This window comes from Haliotis cracherodii, unplaced genomic scaffold (genome assembly GCF_022045235.1).
Source record: "Haliotis cracherodii isolate W230 unplaced genomic scaffold, xgHalCrac1.p SCAF_2, whole genome shotgun sequence".
Classification (NCBI taxonomy): domain Eukaryota; kingdom Metazoa; phylum Mollusca; class Gastropoda; order Lepetellida; family Haliotidae; genus Haliotis; species Haliotis cracherodii.
This window is the reverse complement of record NW_027266275.1, coordinates 27834421-27853566: the sequence shown is the minus strand read 5'-3', so window position 1 is coordinate 27853566 and position 19146 is coordinate 27834421. Positions and strand designations below refer to the sequence as shown.

Below are 19146 nucleotides of genomic sequence, written 5' to 3'. Positions count from 1 at the left end.
TGTGATGCATCCTCCTATGGCGTGGGTGCTGTGTTGTCTCATGTGATGAGTGATGGTACTGAACGACCGATTGCATTTGCTTCAAGAACACTGAACAAGGCTGAAAAGGGATATTCACAAATTGACAGAGAAGCCCTAGCAATTATATTTGGTGTGAAAAGATTTCATCAGTATGTGTATGGTAGGCATTTCACTCTCGTGACAGATCATCGACCTCTCACTGCCCTGTTTGGTGAGGGACGGTCAGTACCATCATTAGTTGCTGCTCGTCTACAGAGATGGGCATTGATTCTCAGTGCATATGATTACAAAATTCAGTACAAATCTTCCTCTGCCAATGCAAATGCTGATGTGTTGTCTCGTTTACCTCTACCTGATACTACGAAATGTGTGAGTGATGATGTAGAATTGTTCTATGCAAGTCAGTTTGAACATCTGCCTATTACAGCAGGTGATGTGAGAAATGAGACAAGGCGAGATCCTGTTCTTTCACAAGTGTACATGGCAGTGATGAACGGTTGGGATAAAGATCACAGTGAGAACAAAATAATGAAACCATTTCACTCAAGAAGATATGAGCTTTCCATTCAATTAGGATGCATTGTATGGGGAATGAGAGTAGTGATTCCTTCTAAACTCAGAAACGGTGTTCTAAATGAGTTACATGGTGGTCATTTTGGAATGGTGAAAATGAAATCAGTTGCTAGACGTTATGTGTGGTGGCCTGGAGTAGATGCTGATATTGAAAGTACTGCAGGAATGTGTATTACGTGCCAGAATCTTCAAAATGATCCAACAAAAGCTCCTGTTCATCATTGGTCATGGCCATCAAAACCATGGTGTCGCATTCATTTGGACTTTGCTGGTCCTTTCATGGGTCACATGTACCTCATTGTTGTAGATTCTCATTCCAAATGGTTAGAGGTGATTGTTATGAATTCAACTACTGCTGATGCGACAGTGAAAGTGATGAGAGGTTTGTTCGCAAAATATGGATTACCACTGCAAGTTGTTACAGATAATGGTCCACAATTTGTGTCAAATGAGTTTGAAACATTCTTGAGAAGTAATGGTGTAAAACACATCTTATCTGCTCCATATCATCCTGCTACTAACGGACTTGCTGAGAGAGCTGTTCAATCCTTCAAACAAGCTATGAATTCAACTAGAGGGGATGATGCAACATTACAGAAGAAGATTGATAGGTTTCTGCTAGCCTATCGTTCTAGTCCCCATTGCACTAAGATATAGATATATATATATAGATATATAGATATATAAGCTCTCCACAAAAAGAAACGCAACACGTATAGTTTTGGCCATAAAAGCAAAATAGAGCGGACCAAGAGGTGCAGAATGAAGCGGTTCAATGTGTTATAGTGTCAGTGACAAATATCCCTGGTCAAAATGATCACAAGGACATGCAAACCATTCGACGGGAAACATGTACGATTCGGAAAAACGCACCCAGTGGATTAACAAAAGGGCCGTGGAGCTGCACGTACTGCACGTGCAGCAGCACTATGAACGGTATTAAAGTGCAGGGTTTTTGATTGCCTAGCATCTGCGTCAATCGAACAGTGACAGTTCAACGATATGCCAAGATTAACAGAAGTGCACAGAAACAACGTCACCGGCCGCTTGCAGGCAAGGGAATCCCGATCAGTTGTTGCCAGGGTTTTCAATGTAGCGCCCAGCACCATCACATGGCTAGGGGATCGGTTTCAACAGCATGGGACAACACGTAATCGGCCAAGGTCGGGACGACCAAGAGTAACAAATCCCGCCCTGGATCGCTACATACGACTGCGCAACCTGCGTGAAAGGACGACCACAGCCACCTCAATCGCATCCCAAATACCCGGACTGCGCAGAATCTCCGACCAGGCCGTACGAAACCGTTTAAGAGCAGCAGGTCTACTAGCAAGACCTCGGGGAGAACGTTAAGCCGGAAACTGCGTACAGGAAGTGGACAGGTTTGGTGGGGGTAGCGTTATGGTATGGGCGGATCTCTCTCTCATCATAGCAGGACAGGTTTGGTCCATACCGAGAGCAATCTTACGGCTCAACGATACAGCAACGAACTTCTCCTGCCACACGTCCTCCCAATTGCAGCCAACTGCAACGGTGTATTCCAGCAGGACAACGCTCGACCGCATACAGCACGGATCACAAGAACCTGTCTATGTTCTCCGCTGGCCCTCCAGATCCCCGGATTTGAACCTTTGGGATGAATTAGATAGACGGCTACGCCGACGTCAACCACAACCCCAAACGTTGCAGCATTTGGCTTTTGCGTTGCAGGCCGAGTGGGCTACCATTCCCCAGGATGTGATTCGCATACTCGTCTCTTCCATGAGCAGGAGAGGTCAGGCCGCTATCGATTCCAACGGGAGACATACGCGTTATTGATGGTAGCTGACCTTCACCTTGGACTTTCCCTATGTACCGATAACTAAAATGACTACAATCACCAAGTTTGGCTCAATACCTTGTACTGTTCCTCGTATAAATGTATTTTCCTACCTCACACAAATCTGGCTTTGCGTTTCTTATTTTGAAGAGTGCATTTTGTGAATTTGGTTATTCCCATTTTTTCTCTCCAAACAAAACGGTCGGAAAATCAATGGCGCCTTGGTGGGATTATAGTGACGATGTGATAAAGGTGTGTGAAATGTCATATATCAAAAGAAGAACTAAGGATATTCAGCACACATTACAAACGAAAAAGAAGAAAAAAAAACATTTGGTTGAATACATTTATTACAGTCAGCAACATTCACATCAGGTTAAATGGCGTTATATTACAAAAGTTTAGTATTGAGAGTTCTCCTTTGTTTCACAAAGACAAGCAGTGCAGTGAATACGGAAACAGTTCCCACAGGGCCAAAATATCAATGAATCTAACATTGTTCCATACTATTCCGTCATGGCATTCAAATATCATTTTTACACATGTTCAGAGATGTTCCGTGATAAATGTTCGAGTTAGGGATCGCTAGTATGTGCAACCATACGGATGCCTGAAATCATGAAAATGACTAACTACTTGGTGACAACAATCATGTTTTACAATACAAGAAGTCAAGAACATTGAAAATAAGATACATAATAGGCTACATTTCCATGATGGACAATGTTTTTGGCAAAGCCAACCTTATTTACAATTAAACCCGACGTAATCATTCCACATATTTATCGTCAAAATAGCACAATATTATACTCACAAAAGCCTCCCTCTTATACAGGTCTCACGACAGTGAAAGATCAGCTGTCTTAAAACTGCTATGGCATGGCTTTTTATATAATAAAGTCAGAGACAAAATGCATATTTTTCACATTTCAAAATTGTGTGTTTGGGCGACCCGTTCCAGTATTAAGGATGTCATCTACCCCCACTAAAATACATCCCAAAAGTAAGCATGATGAAAGAGCACATGATATGACAAAGGTGTTCTGATGGTGTATACTTGGTGACAACATTATAAGATAGGATAACTATTTAGATATCTTTTTCCTATCCCCCTTATATAATCAGTATGATAGATAGGAAATTTGAATGAGTTTTGCATTATATTTCATTACCAATGACCATCAAAATGCAAGTGGACCCAACATGTTAAGAAAGTACACATAGAGCATTCCATCCCATTCCATCACAAGCTAGCAGAGTTGGGTCTATTTCCTGCCATTCAACTCCAAACTAACAAGTCTTTGTCCAAGAGGAACATATTCAGTCCTTAATTGATTTTTTTGCAAGAATCAATATAATTCTGAGCCCGCTAGTTTTTTTTAGTGTAAGCAAGTGATAAAATGCATTACCTGTTAAAATTTTATAATGATTATAATCCTGTCGCATCCAGTAAACAAATTTCTATTTTTCGGTACAAAAATCCGGTAATTATTTTTTGATGGGGTGTACGTCAATTCTCGCTGCTATACAGTTATTTTCCCGAGCGTCAAAGCTACGAGTGAAAATATCTCCTTTTCCCCGTCATGAGACACATGGAATATCCTATTTGTTATATACTTTTGTGTAATTGTCTACTGGAAAATTGATTTATTTCATTACAAATGTAAAACCTTGAAGCGTAAATTCTCCCTACCTAACACACAGGGACGGTTCACCGCCCCTTGTAACTGCGACTTAAAAAGTAGTTTTGTGTTTGCAAAATCTAGAAAAATAAAAACCAAAAGTATCAAAAGATATTTGGGGTCACGAAAATTCTCTATCATACATTTAGATATGATTATATACAACATCAACTTTAACTAAATGTATTCTTTAAAACTACGAGACCGCTGTTGGAAGCGACAGAATATACGTTGATCTAGTAACAGTCTTGATTGACGAGTTAAATGAGAAATTCACATTTTATAACGAAATATTTTCAAGAGAATAACGGTAAGAAGCGATATTAACCCCATAATTGACAATCTGTCATTATTTCGCCTTGTGAATATGGAATAAACGTGAAAAGGAAGCCAGCAGTTTGTGTACGGGCTAGACACTAACCGTAAAGGGAGACAATTTGAGGGGAGGTAAATCTTGTATGACAATAGTTCCCTCAAAGTGTTATATTCACTGCAGTGTAATATCAAGTGTTAAGTTCACTGCAAAAATTTTTTTCACTTTTCTCAACTTCTGAAAACTCAGCCTTTCACACTGAAGTATATCATAAATGATACGGAAATGGTACTAGTGTAAAAGGCAGTGTTTTTGACATTGAGTTTTCCTACTCTGATATCGAATGTATAAGCAGTTGGTTGTACATGTGTTGAAAAATTCATAAATGCTATTCTTGAGCCATAAAATTAGAAGATAGAATAACTATTTAAATGTTTTGTCCTGTCCCTCATATAATCAATATTATGGATGGAACATGTAGATAGTTTTCTATTTAATTGATTAGCAGTGAACACCTGGATGAATTATATCAACATACGTGTCCTTTTGTAATGAAAGCATTTTGTATATGGATACAGCATGAGGATAATGAACACACAGAGTCTTTGATCCCTGCAAAGTGGGTCTATTTCCTGCCATTCCAGTTTAAGTTGACAGTGACTTTCCAGGGAAACTCATTCAGTCCTTACCATTATTCCAAGATTCAATACAAGTGTGATCGAGCGAGTTGTTTTCCTTCTTGTGGGAACATGTGATGGAATCTGTTACCTGTTAACCTTCCTTAATTGCTAATGTTAATTGTGTTTGTCCAGTACAAATATCCTGCCATTTGCGTGTAGAGGGATGTACGTCAATACACGCTGCTATTTGATCAGAAAGAAGGAAATGGTACTTGTGTAGTAACCAGTGTATTTGGCATATATGTTTCCTACACTGGGAATAATACGTAGAATCTATGATCAGCTGTATAATTCATACATGCTAATGTAGACCTATTTTGAAAAATAGTATATAAAGTCGTTATTTCTAGAATGTTAATGTAATCTATTGGCGTGTATACAATGCATGAATAATGCAATATCTCACCTGTAAAATATTCATTGTTATGTAATTTTTATAATTAAATCTAAGGCTTTACAAAATCAAAGAATTGGTTCACAGGCAATGATTTTTGAAAATATAGTGCGGGCGGGCGGACGGTGTCTTTTTTAAAAAATATTTTTCACACGAGTATGTAACTAAATAAACAAATGTGTACAATCAACCTGGGAAAGGGCCTCCCCACATAAATGTATTCCTTGATGACTAAAATACTGGCATACAGTATTTGACTACCGTTTTGATTTTAAAAATGGAAATAAAAACGAAACATGCGGTGAACTTTATGATGATGCAGGCGGTGCCTGAGAACCAAGACTATTTTTTTAGCCTAACATTGCGTATATGTACAGCAGACTATAAGGGACCTGAACATGTACAGTGAATATACACGATACGTTAAACAGACGTTCCAGCTGACAGTTGGCATGAATACTACAATGTGCTTTTGTTTATGAGCACCCTTTGGTCACTATTCCAGCTGGAGACAACCTCTATGTCCCAGTCTTCACTGATTCAGAGGTGCGCAAGACCATTCCAGAAACATTACCTACAGGCGCCAGCGTCGCAACACTGAGAGCTTCAGATAACGACACTGTGGTTTGTTTCATGTCCAGTCTTCTTATTCGGGAGTAGTTCAAGATATCTGATCTACCTTAACTTTACCAAGGTAACCAGGTAATGTTGCAAGATACAACATGGTACATAGTATGCTGATGCTCGGGTTCATTGTCGTTCCCATAAAAGTAATTTCCTGGTTATCATGATCGTATTTACTGTATGTATCATATCTATGAAATATGCGTTTGCATATAGGGTAACATGAACCTGCTCACTGGCCGTTTAAACATTACAGTGTAACTTTGGAACACTGACATACACCATTACCGGCGATGGATCTGCAGTTACATATTTCCAAATAGACCTGGACACAGGAACAGTTTCTGTGAGAACTAGCCTGACAAACACATCCATCATGGACTTCACTGTAAGTAGGAACAAGTATTACAATACATAGCACGGATATTTCAGGCCATGTTTTGATCAGCTTGAAAACGTAGTACATTGCCATTTTGTGTGTAGGAGGTTTTATAGAACGAAAAGAATGACAGAAAGAAAGTCTTTCTTATTTCCTTTTATAGTCTATGTAGTCTATTTTCTGTTTACCCGGGGCGATCGGGTAGGCTTGTGGTTAAAGCGTTCGCCCGTAACGCCGAAGACCCTGGTTCGAATCCCGACATGGGTACAATGTGTGAAGCCCATTTCTGGTGTCCCGTGCTAAAAGTGGCGTAAAACGATACTCACTCACTTACTCACTCGGTTTACCCAGTTGTCTCAAAATGTTATTTCTTTAGAGATTTTAGAATAAAGAAAAAAATAGCTGAAATAGTGGAAACCACAGGTTAGGTTTGTCCTCATTATTTGTTTTTGTCTCATTGCGCTCCATTGATTGGTTTCAGGTTCGTATTGAAGCACAAGATGGCAGCTCCCCTCCATGGATTGCCACAGCATTGCTGTATGTAAAGGTTACGCGAAATCTTGTAGGCCCAGAATGGAGTTCTGCAACTTATGCGACCAGCATCCCAGAGACAGCCCCAGTCCTTGAGAATATCCTGCGTGTCACAGCCACAGATAGCGATGCTCAGGTATGGATTACCTCCCTTGAAAAGATCCAATTTACTGATGTGTTTGAGTTGTAACATTGCATCATCAAGTTTTGTAAGTATTACAATCGTCATATCTTACATTTCAGCCCCCTAACAATGAAGTGTCCTATGAGCTTGTAGGAGATGCCATTCAACTGTATTACTTTGAGATTGTCAGTTCCACTGGCGATATCCGCCCCAGGCGTCCGCTCACACTGGATACATCCAGAAGAAGTCGGTTTGATGTGAGTTGTTAAAGGAATATGACTTCCATATACACATATTAATCTGCTTTTGTTTGATTTAACCTTCATTCATTTTTCTGATGTACCTGCCTGTAGTCATGCTATAATCGAGTAAGATCAGAGAGAGATTTCCTCAATGTCATATCACTCTGTACTAAGAATATATGGACCTTTTGAGAGTTTGAACTTGTTTGTTTCAGTTTGTTGTGAACGCTCGAGATAACGGCAGCCCACGTCTCAGTGCTGCATTCAATGCCTCTGTGACAGTATCAGTGTACAGAAACAACAATGCCCCTCGGTTCATCCAGGATCCCTACTCCATTACAGTAAATCAGGGCCTAGGCAACGGCACAGTGATCTCTGTCAGGGCAGTTGATGATGACCCTACTGTAAGTGAAATCACCATGAATATTTGGCAACTATTAATAGGAAAAAGACTGATCTTGATCCTGTGATCATTAAATAGATGTAAGTGCATTGCTTTGATGGGCCAAGACTTACCCTTTGACAACTATGACAGGCTATGATGAACTTTTGTAACAAGATCATTGAGTAATTTCCATATATTTCTTCTGTGGAATAACTCATTGCATTTTGCTTCTTAAATTCTTTACTTGTGACATGCCTGTATTAAACTTAATATTAATAAAGATATTAATGAAAAAACAGAAGTATTATGCTCCATTAATAATAAATCACTGCCGATCTTTTACATTATATTACATCATTAACGTAACTAGAGGAAATTTACTGGGGTTTTTCATTTTATTTTTGTCAGAAGGGGTTTACACTGTCATATATTCCATATTTCCTTCACAGACTGAATTCAACCAGGTCACATATTCCATTGAGGGTCCAGCAAACGCTATAGCTCTGTTTACAATCGATGGGTCAGGCAATATTCAGCCAACAAACCCTGCAGCTATTAACAGTGCCTCTCAGCCAAGTTATAAGGTATTTGTGAAACCTAGTATCCCATTTTTTGCTGATAGGGACATTGTATAAATCACACAGGTGTCGGATTCGTGTCATAGTTTGCAAGTGTCAAACTCTTGCAGGGTTGCAGTTGTCTGCTAATGTTTCAAGACTTAGATCAAATCTATATAAGATTAATGCCTATTTTAAACATGTTAAAACGTTAGTAATTTTTTTATTCAAGAAGTGTTATGCATTTGACATGTTTGCAATTTCATAATGTTTAATCTTGCAGATTTATGTGCGAGCCGAGGACAATGGCAGTCCCAGACTGTATGACATTGCCCTTGTTGAGCTCACCATCAACCGGAATCTGAACCCGCCAGTCTTCAACCCAGTCAGCTATGAAGTGACCATTCTGGAGACCAGTCCAGTTGGAGACGTTGTTGTCAGAGTGACAGCTACCGATGCTGATAACCAAGTAAGCGGTTGTCGTATGTTGAAATATAAGCTGTCAAAAAACTTATATATTTGTGTCAGTAGACAGACTCTCTATCTCTTGTGAGTTGAAAATTGTCCTGTAAGAAACTGAATTATTTGCAACAATAATTAGATTTCTCCAGCCATTTTGTGTGTTGAAAGATACTTTTTTATATGAAGATAGTTCAGAATTAGGTTGATTGTGTTGGAAGTTAAGTGTGTTTTGAAATGTGTTTGTTTAGCTTCTTTATGTTTACAAATCATATCTCTTTCAGATCCCAAACAATGAGATTACATTTTCTGCCTTTGGATCCGGCCTGGCCTTTTTCAATGTCAACAGCCAGACAGGAGAAGTAACAGTTGTCAATAACCTTGTCCAGGATTCTGCCACAAGCTATCAGGTGACTAAGCTTTCTCCAAGATCAACTGTTGCTGTAAAATGTCGATGTAATTCTGTGAAACTGTTGTAATGCCTGATCATCTCTTCTTCTGTCTGTTATCTGTTATCTGTTCATCATCATATCTGAAGCTGAAATTGGATTTGACTTATATTATATTGAGTTTGTTATAATGTATCCAGTGCAATGTTTGGGAACAGAAGGACCTGATCCAATATTGTATTTTATGTTCTTCCTATATTCATGTTTAGGCTTGATATGACCTTAGAAGTAGGGCTGGGAGGGGTAACTTGGGTACCCGGGTCGGGTAGGTACTGAGTAGGACCTAGGTACCGACAGGACTACCGGGACACGTGGTTAGTCCCAAGATATATTGTTTAATGGCAGAAAGTATCTAGAAATCTATGGTTACACTACAAGTCACTAATATTCGCATTTCTTTCTGACCATGCACCCATTCCTTCTGACTTTTCATATGGTTGAATAAAGATATAACTTAAGTCAACTTCAGTGCATGTATCTAAATACGTTATGACAAGGCTATGGTAAAAAAAATGCCCAATCAGACATTTTGTACCTATCTCTTGAGACCTACAGTGGGTACCCAGGTGGGGTCGGGTAATAGGGGGTGGGTACCCAGGTAGTAAATTCGGACTCAATTATTACCTCAAATAGGGCTCGAATTGGCTATAGTGCAAGTGCATGTAAAACAATTCTAATTTTTGTCTAACTAATAAACCCTTCCTTGTCCAGACATCAATCTTTGAACATTCTCAGTACCTCTAAACTGTATTTTTACCATACTACATAACTAATTCCTTTTTTTTATATAATTTATTATTTTTGTTGCATTTTACATAAGTTGCACATACATATTAGACTTGTCACTACATTTTCTAAAATAGTAAATGACAGCTTGACCAAAACTTATTAAACATGTTAACATTCGAATTCAAAGTTGCTGCATATTTAGTTAGTTGTAATAGTCGGAAAGCTCCCGTTGGATGTCTTTGAAATCTGGCTTTTTTATGTTGTATTCTTTTATTAAATATGTTATATTTTAATGTAATTATCATTATGTTGAGAGGAGAATTGTTTCTTTGGGTGTAACCCAGGAATACTATTTCCTCAGATATATTTGTATTTATCTGAGCATCCGAAGAAAGCCAGACTTTCAATTCGTTCCAAAGAGGGCGAACACAGGAGCATTCCCAAAATAAGTGAAACGCAAACTCTTTCTCTTTAGAACAGTAACTGCACAAATCACTATCCACGTATCCCATTTTATAAAGACGTGAATTTGTGGGTAAAATGTGATGTAAGATTTGATACTGTAACCATTGGAATTTGGTGGCATTGGTGCATTTGAAAGGCAGTAGGTTATAGCTAGCACGTTGTCTTTCACCTATGTCATGACCAAATATGTGTTCCCATTTCGCGAAACGTTGATTTCCATCCTTATGGTTTGTTATCAATATCTGATAGAGATATTGGGATCCTTTTTAATTTTTAACAGGTGAGATATTTGATTCTCTGATGCTTAAATAATCTAAGAAATTAACATCAGTAGAATATATCATACAAAAATCCCTGTGTGTATAAAATTGCCCTTGGTCATCAATGAAATCATTAACAAATTTTATTCCCTTGTCGTACAATTTTCTCATGAAAATAGTTTTGTGCCCCACCTGGATGTTATCATTTAACCAAACTGATTGAGACATAATGTCTTTGTTCAGTGAAACATTTTTGTTCAGTCCCTCTACGAACATCCACCAACACTATACAAGATCTCTATAGAACGGGTTGTTTATACAAGAAAGGATATGTGTCTTATGATCTTTACTCATTATTTCATATACGTTGTGTTAAGTGATAAGTGGGGTATTTAGAAAGAAAAGGTTCCGCCATTTTGTCTTCGAGGCAAAGGCGTGTCTTATCATGGTTAGTTTCTGAGAATAAATAATCTCTCTTATTTTAGGACATTTTATGCCACCATCTTCTTTATCACATATAATTTGAAATCTTTTTATCTGGTCTGGTTTGTTACCCCATATGAAACTAAAACATTTCTTTTGAAACCTATCAATAACGGCATCTGGCTGTTTCGGAAGTGCTGAGAATAGATGATTGAGTTTTGGTAGTATCAGTGATTTGAGAATTGTATTTTTACCAATTGGGGTTAAACAACGTCCTGACCATATTGCCATTAATGTTTCGCATTGTCTAAGCTTACTTTCATAATTCATTTCAATTATTTCTTCCAAATCCAGAGAAAAATTGATACCAAGCAATTTAAAAGACTCCTGTTTCCAGTCTAAGTGCCATTCTTGACATAGTTTCATTTTTGATCTTTTCTTTGAACCTATCCATATGAGTTTGGTCTTGTCTGTGTTCACTTTTAAACCAGAAAAGCGAGCATAGAAATTTAGAGTTTGAAGTAACTAATTCCTGTGTTATTTGTAATTCATGACAAATGACACAGTCATCAGAGAACTGATTTTACATTTTTGTAGACTAGTTTATGCATCTGTGTTTTTGGACCAGGTGCAACCTGGGTTTGTCCGGTGCAACTAGCTTTTCATGTGAAAACGCACCTGGTGCAAGTTAATATCAAGTTCCTTTAGATCCATCTTCCCGAGGCAAGAGAGTTAACTGACTTTAAAAGTCCAGTTTCCACCCTTGCCGAACTAGGCTGGAATTCCTGGGCTCGATCGTAGCGCCACCAGTGGCTATTACGAGTAATGTCCTTTCTATGCCTCTTCTGTTGACCAATCAGATTCCACCTCTCGTATCACTTGCATTTGCTTCAAACAAAACGGTGGCGCCCTGTCAAGACGATCTGATTGATAATCAAGATCTATATTGTGATAAAACGAGTCTTACATCGCGAAGTGCATCAAATCACGTGAGCACCTTGATTAAAAACATGAAAAGATACAGAAAATATCTGTTGACAACGAGTTAGCGGTGCACATGTTTTGCAAATCCTGCAGTCGACCGAAATCTGCATGACACTTTACAAGCCGGATTTCGATTTCGGTGCGCGATTTTGATTGGACTATGCATAGTCTCGTTAGTCCAGCCAAAATCTAACTCCATAATACCAGTCTGGTTCGGCAAGGGTCGAAACTGGACTTATATAGTCAGTTAACTCACTTGCCTCGGCAAGATGTTTAAATCGAGCCCTGCACATAGCTCCTGTGCACAATTTGTCTTGATAAGAATTGAACTGGTTCTCTTATTTGGTCACAGCTGTAGGTGACCAGCCAAATCAGTCGAAATCACTGATCATAAGGGAATCTAACATCACATAATGATGGATATATATTGAACACAAATTAGAAAGCCATCTTGTGATTGTAATGTAAGCGCATAGTTGGTCTAATCAGAGGGATTGTAGAGTAATTGTAAAGAAACCACACTGTTGGTCTAATCAAAATGATTGTAGAGTGATTGTAGAGTAATTGTAAAGAAACCACATTGTTGGTGTAATCAGAGGAATTGTAGAGTAATTGTAAAGAAACCACATAGTTGGTCTAATCAGAGGGATTGTAGAGTAATTGTAAAGAAACCACACTGTTGGTCTAATCAAAATGATTGTAGAGTGATTGTACAGTAATTGTAAAGAAACCACATTGTTGGTGTAATCAGAGGAATTGTAGAGTAATTGTAAAGAAACCACATAGTTGGTCTAATCAGAGGGATTGTAGAGTAATTGTAAAGAAACCACATTGTTGGTCTAATCAGAGTGATTGTAGAGTAATTGTAAAGAAACCACATTGATGGTGTAATCAGAGGAATTGTAGAGTAATTGTAAAGAAACCACATAGTTGGTCTAATCAGAGGGATTGTAGAGTAATTGTAAAGAAACCACATTGTTGGTCTAATCAGAGGGATTGTAGAGTAATTGTAAAGAAACCACATAGCTGGTCTAATCAGAGTGATTGTAGAGTTATTGTAAAGAAACCACATTGTTGGTCTTATCAGAGGTATTGTAGAGTGATTGTAGAGTAATTGTAAAGAAACCACATTGTTGGTCTAATCAGAGGGATTGTAGAGTGATTGTAGAGTAATTGTAAAGAAACCACATTGTTGGTCTAATCAGAGTGATTGTAGAGTAATTGTAAAGAAACCACATAGTTGGTCTATTCAGAGGGATTGCAGAGTAATTGTAAAGAAACCACACTGTTGGTCTAATCAAAATGATTGTAGAGGGATTGTAGAGTAATTGTAAAGAAACCAGATAGTTGGTCTATTCAGAGGGATTGCAGAGTTATTGTAGAGAAACCAAATTGTTGGTCTAATCAGAAGGATTGTAGAGTGATTGTAGAGTAATTGTAAAGAAACCACATTGTTGGTCTAATCAGAGGGATTGTAGAGTAATTGTAAAGAAACCACACTGTTGGTCTAATCAGAGGGATTGTAGAGTATTTGTAAAGAAACCATATTGTTGGTCTAATCAGAGGGATTGTAGAGTATTAAAAAGAAACCACATTGTTGGTCTAATCAGAGGGATTGCAGAATAATTGTAAAGAAACCACATTGTTGGTCTAATCAAAGGGATTGCACAGTAATTGTAAAGAAACCATATTGTTGGTCTAATCAGAGGGATTGTTGTAGAGTATATAGTGTAAAGAAACCACATTGCTGGTCTAATCAGAGGGATTGCAGAGTAATTGTAAAGAAACCATATTGTTGGTCTAATCAGAGGGATTGTTGTAGAGTATATAGTGTAAATAAACCACATTGCTGTCTAATCAGAGGGATTGCAGAGTAATTGTAAAGAAACCATATTGTTGGTCTAATCAGAGGAATTGTTGTAGAGTATATAGTGTAAAGAAACCACATTGTTGGTCTGATCAGACGGATTGCATAGTAATTGTAAAGAAACCACATAGTTGGTCTAATCAGAGGGATTGTAGAGTAATTGTAAAGAAACCACATAGTTGGTCTAGTCAGAGGAAATGTAGAGTAATTGTAAAGAAACCACATTGTTGGTCTAGTCAGAGTGATTGCATAGTAATTGTAAAGAAACCACATTGTTGGTCTGATCAGAGGGATTGTAGAGTAATTGTAAAGAAACCACATAGTTGGTCTAATCAGAGGAAATGTAGAGTAATTGTAAAGAAACCACATTGCTGGTCTAGTCAGAGTGATTGCATAGTAATTGTAAAGAAATCACATTGTTGGTCTAATCAGCCTGTATGTTCTTCAGCTGACAATCCAAGCTCAAGATAAAGGTGCCAGCCCTCTGTCGTCAGCCCAGCCTGCATCTGTCACTATCAACGTTGTGAGGAACCAGGCCTCCCCAGTGTTTGTACAGACTCCTTACGACACCACTGTGTTGCGAACAGCAGGAGCCAACACACCAGTTGTCACTGTAACTGCTACAGATGCCGACACAAGGGTACGTTCCTTACTGAAACATTGAGTGATTGTCCTTATTGTTTGTATGTCCATGTATAGCTTGTTTTCATGTTTGTCTGTTATATATTTGTCTTGTAAATGTTTCAGAGTCCCTACAATGAAGTCACATATGGTATTGCCAGCACGACTGTCAACAGATTCCAAATCAACCCATCAACAGGGGAGATAACTCTCACACAAGCTATTGCCTCAGATTCTCAGGTTCAATATGGGGTAAGAAATTTTTTACAGTTCAGGAAGTGGTGAAATTGTATTCCAGGTTTCCATTCACCTTTTTTAACACTTCTGTATATATTTATGCTTATGATTTGTATTTTCTATTTTTAGGTAACAGTTTTCGCACAAGATGGAGGAAACCCAAGGCGTGTGACCTACAACACATTTACAGTGGGAGTTGATCGTAACCTAAATGCACCATTCCTCATAAATCCCTCTGGACCAAACTTTGAAAATTCCACCACAGTACTAGAAACTATTGGATTTGATTACCTTATCTATGATGTGGATGCCTTTGATGCAGATTTATCGGTAAGAAGGGTATTCATTCAGGTACATATTCTGCTTTAGAGTTCAGTTGAAATTTGCCTCCTGCTGTGTATCGTTTGTTTTAGACATATCATGGATGTCAAGTTCTCTATGATCCTGTGGAAGTAGTTTGTTGTTGTTTGTTTTATCATATACTTATTACCTGTGTTTTGGTAAAGGCCAAGAATATGCATGCATCTACAATAGAATGTTGTCAGACTAGGTCTTCCACGTTTACTGTAATGAAGATACATTCATCCAGATTTATGAGGAAGATGCATTGATATCATATAGCAGTATGTATTGTGTTATAACATATTGAAGTGGTGCTATTTTGTTTCTATTGTGTACAGGACCCATACAGGTCTCTACGCTTCTCCATCATTGGAGAAAATACTGCTCCAACCTACTTCCTGATAAATCGCGACAGTGGTGAGATCCGTCTCAAGTCCTCTCTGCTTCAGGACACCCTCCAGACTCTCCAGTACAGAGTAAGTACAGTAATCAAGTACAGTATACGTTTGTTAATACCTATGATATTGGCCATTTAAAATTAATTTATTTACAATCTCTAATTTGTTTGTTTTTGCAGCTGGTTATAGCTGTAACAGATGGTGGCGATCCACCTAGGCCTGCTCCTACCACTGCCACCATTACAGTTAATGTCATCCGCAATCTGAATACTCCACGCTGGGTCAATGAGCCTTACAGTGCCACAATTGATGAGACAATTGGTGCAAATGTCAACATTGTCAATGTCCTGGCAGTTGATGACGACACGGTATGCATGTTTTCTGTTGTATATCACCAAACTCTACATTCAGTGATAGGACTGAAATGCATAGAGTTGTAAATGTTGACTACTTGTTATCGATTACTTTTGTTTGTCTGCTGCTTATCACAACATATCATGTATATATATACCTCTCCTCACTTGGTTGGTGTCATTCCAGCTTGATAACAGTGTCAGAATATACATTGAAATGCTGCTATATGCAATAAGGCAGAAATTGTCATCCATAAAGTTGTATGTTTTCTTAGTGACTGAAATATGTGTGCGATCCAATACTTGTACCACGATGGAATATGTATGGCTCCTTGCATAGCAAGCGCTGGATTATCATATGTCTATTGTGACAGTGTATCATTTCAGCCCTAAAGTATACATTACCTGCAATTTTGCAAAGTAGACACACTTCTTAGATACGGATCTATACCGAAACGTTGCCTTTACAGTTTTAAAGAAGTTGTTATCCATAAATTGTGTCTACTTTGTCATCCGTCAACTTCTAAGTAATGCCTATCAAACAATGCAATTTTGCAACATAACAGTAATTGAGATAGACTGTATGGAAATGATATAATTGAATATATTGCTTTGATGAATTGAAAAACAAGAGCAAAACATTTCATTGTAGTAATTGACTTTATCCCCAGAATGCATTCAACCGTGTGAGCTATGCAATCATCGGAGACGGCACTGCATCAGCATACTTCGACGTGACGCCAGGAGGTACTATCATCAGAAAGCAGTCACTGCAAAGTGTTTCTGACACTCGGTTCTATGTAAGTTTTACTTTTTACATTATCTGAAAATATAGGTGCACAAGATAATAAGATGTAAAATAATACAACAGTAAAAATCTCACTGTAGGTGTAATTACTTGGATACTATTTTTGTCTCTTGTTTTGTACTCAATCAAGGTTTGTTTGTTGTCACTGTTGGCATAAGTCCAGATTTGTTTTGAAGAGAGAGATGAATGCTTCTAACAAAAACTTTACCTGGTAGTTCACATGAAACATTATTTTACAGTTGAGAGTTGTTGCCTCTGACAATGGTGTTCCTCCTAAGACCAACACAACTGTGGTGTCAATCATCATCAATCGCAACCTGAACACACCTACCTTCTCTCAGCTGTTGTTCACAACAGAGATTGATGAAACTACAGAAGTAGGCACGGCAGTTCTGAGGATCTCGGCCACTGACCAAGATTCCGTGGTATGTGTATTTACACACTCCGGCGCAGTGATGCCTCAGCATTACATCACTGCCACAGGCTAATTTGCATATCACGTGACCAGACTTGTCTCTTGTTTGTTAATAAACATGCTTATTCTGTAATCAGAGCAGGTCAGCCTGATGGAGGCGGTTAGTGGGTTTTGCATATTATTTTGCACAAATATATAGATATGCTACTACCCCTGCAACAGCAAGGAGCCTGACAATATATCTTTATGCATCAAAGTGACCATGTTGCTAGTTCTCCATAGGATTTCGGCAACAGCGAGTATGCAAAGAATGTAAACAAAAGATTATTGCACAAATGGAAATAGTTTTCCATGTCTTAGTATATTTTCTCAATCAAAGTTAACCATTTTATGACATACGCTTATCTAAATGTGTAAATTTCAAAATTGAAATGAATGAAAAACGTGCAATTTGTTGAATGAACCTTATAAGATGTGTCATGTCATCACATCTTGTGGCAGAGGTACAAGGCTAGTCTCAAGGAACCCTGAGTAGGAAAGTGATGTACCTATCTTTGATGAAAATCTCTGACTTTCCTTTATGCTGCTATGTGTCAAGCCATACAGAGTGGTTTTGACCACCACATTCAATGTCTTTGTTACATTTCAGCCCCCATACAATACAGTGGAGTTTGCCCAGATTCCCAACAGTGCGACTGGTCTCACATTCTTCAGCCTGGAGGCTGATACTGGTAATGTTGTTCTGAGAAGACCACTAACAGGGAACCCCGATCTTGTGTACGAGTTCCAGGCTCTTGTACGTGACAAAGGTGTGCCATCCCTAGAGCAGGCACAGAGAGCAACTGTGAGAATCACTGTCCGTCGCAACAACAATGACCCCTTGTTTGTTGGCAGTCCCTACTCAGTTACCATCAATGAGGATCAAACAGTGGGGTCGCAAATCCTCCCTGTCGTTGTACAGGACTCAGATGTTAACGTAAGTGTTAGGCTAGTAAGTTAGTAATATTTATGATGTGACCCTAAGTAAATTTTCAAATTTTCAAGTTTGTCAAGAGTATTTTGCCTGAATGTGAATTTGGGTTCAGTTACCTTATGGCAAGTCAGCTTGATGTGGGAAGAAAACCAAAACTGATACATTTTTGGACTTGAGACATGTGTGTGCTGCTGGCAAACCATTGTCAGGGTGAATCTGGGATGAGAACAATCTTTGGTTTCTGGCATGGGACGACCACAGCAAAATGTAGTGCATTGGACAACTCGACATGTCGTTTTAGATAAAGTACTTTATGCATGTATTGCATGATCTTGTCAGCACAAATACCTATTTCTCTTTTCTCTTCAGAATCCATTCAACCAGGTGACACTTCGTGTGATTGGTGATGAGAAAGGACCTTTATACTTCGGTTTGGCTAATAATCAAATCAATGTCTCAAGGGACCTTACCTTGGACACAGGAAATGATCTTCGTTATACTGTAAGTATACCACTTACTGGCTTTGTCACATGTGATCATTATTTTTCTATATCACTTTTATAAAAAGAACCTCATTTTGTATGACTTATGTACCTGTTATTTTTCAGCTGCGCATTGAAGCAAGAGATGGAGGCTCGCCTGCCCGCTCTGCCACAGCCTTAGCTTACATAACTGTCAACAGGAACCTGAGACCTCCAGTGTTCACTACCCAGGATTACAGTGCAAGGATACCTGAGACACAACAGCTTGCCGTCTCTATTGTACAGGTTCAGGCAACAGATGGAGACAGAGTTGTGAGTATTGTTAATTTCCTTGTCATATATTTCCTGATAATGCTTTGATTAGCTACCGAAGTTGAGGATCATTTGTGTTAAAAAAAATTGTTTTGCTGCTTAACAAGATTGGCATGCATCTATGTGTGACTCTAAATCCCTTGAATTCTAACCTTTATGTAAATCTATATTTGATTTTGAACTGTATTTAACAGATTTTATGTAGCTTATGTAGCTCTGTGTGTTATGAAAAATCTTTGTTAAAA

General features: G+C 38.4%; 1 protein-coding gene across 1 annotated transcript in view; it reads left to right on the top strand.

The window, feature by feature from the left end:
- LOC139467922 (protocadherin Fat 4-like) overlaps positions 1-19146 on the top strand; it is a 47910-nt gene that overhangs the window by 14355 nt on the left and 14409 nt on the right. The window contains exons 3-20 of the mRNA XM_071249510.1: positions 5988-6106; positions 6363-6494; positions 6967-7152; positions 7260-7397; positions 7598-7786; positions 8217-8351; positions 8608-8793; positions 9068-9193; positions 14409-14600; positions 14708-14833; positions 14948-15148; positions 15499-15636; positions 15738-15926; positions 16583-16711; positions 16959-17144; positions 17784-18110; positions 18477-18608; positions 18716-18901. Of these exons, the coding sequence (XP_071105611.1) occupies positions 5988-6106; positions 6363-6494; positions 6967-7152; positions 7260-7397; positions 7598-7786; positions 8217-8351; positions 8608-8793; positions 9068-9193; positions 14409-14600; positions 14708-14833; positions 14948-15148; positions 15499-15636; positions 15738-15926; positions 16583-16711; positions 16959-17144; positions 17784-18110; positions 18477-18608; positions 18716-18901 (3017 nt within the window). The remainder of the gene's footprint in view (positions 1-5987; positions 6107-6362; positions 6495-6966; positions 7153-7259; positions 7398-7597; positions 7787-8216; positions 8352-8607; positions 8794-9067; positions 9194-14408; positions 14601-14707; positions 14834-14947; positions 15149-15498; positions 15637-15737; positions 15927-16582; positions 16712-16958; positions 17145-17783; positions 18111-18476; positions 18609-18715; positions 18902-19146) is intronic.